This window comes from Condylura cristata, unplaced genomic scaffold (assembly GCF_000260355.1).
Source record: "Condylura cristata isolate star-nosed mole 26May11 unplaced genomic scaffold, ConCri1.0 scaffold00035, whole genome shotgun sequence".
Lineage (NCBI taxonomy): Eukaryota > Metazoa > Chordata > Mammalia > Eulipotyphla > Talpidae > Condylura > Condylura cristata.
In genome coordinates this window covers 14,810,144-14,810,702 of record NW_004567136.1, presented here as the reverse complement: position 1 = coordinate 14,810,702, position 559 = coordinate 14,810,144, and the positions used below count along the sequence as shown (strand labels likewise).

General features: G+C 73.0%; 1 protein-coding gene across 1 annotated transcript in view; it reads right to left on the bottom strand.

Annotated features, from left to right (window-relative positions):
• The window catches only part of WDR93 (WD repeat domain 93), a 17,462-nt gene that overhangs the window by 2,963 nt on the left and 13,940 nt on the right, over positions 1–559 (bottom strand). The window contains exon 9 of the mRNA XM_012732682.1: positions 205–530. Within this exon, the coding sequence (XP_012588136.1) occupies positions 205–530 (326 nt within the window). The remainder of the gene's footprint in view (positions 1–204; positions 531–559) is intronic.

Genomic DNA, 559 nt, shown 5'->3' with positions numbered 1-559 from the left:
TCCAGAGGGCGCCCCGGAGACCCCGCAGGACAGGCGGGCACGCGGCCGGGGGGCTGTGAAGCAGCAGTGGACACGGCGGCCCGAGGGCGAGAGCGGGGGAGGGGAGGCCGCCTTAACCCCGGGGAGGCACCTCTGTGCCTGAAGCTGGGGTCCCCTCCTCATTCCCCTCTGCAGCGAGCAGGTTTCCTGGACGCAGGACATTACTCCGCAGCCCCAGGGGACAGACGGGGCGGCTGGGCCGGCGAAGGCCATGCCCGCACAAGAGGCCTCCGGCCAGGCGGCCAGGAAGGTGACCCCCGCTCGACAGTCTCTCAGACGAGCCACTGACCTGTCCACCAGCGGGTGGATGGTGGGCCCCTGCGCCCCCTGGGCCGCCACCAGGTGGAGGGAGGCGTCTGTGCCCAGCACCACGCACTTCAGCGGGGCCCGTGACGCCCCGTGCGGGCCTGCGCCGTGTCCTCTGTGGGCCAGGAAGTGGACGCTCTGGCAGAGGCACCCCTCGGGGAGCGCCACCACTCCCAGGGGCAGTCCTGGAGGGGCACAGCGGGTGGGCGGTCAG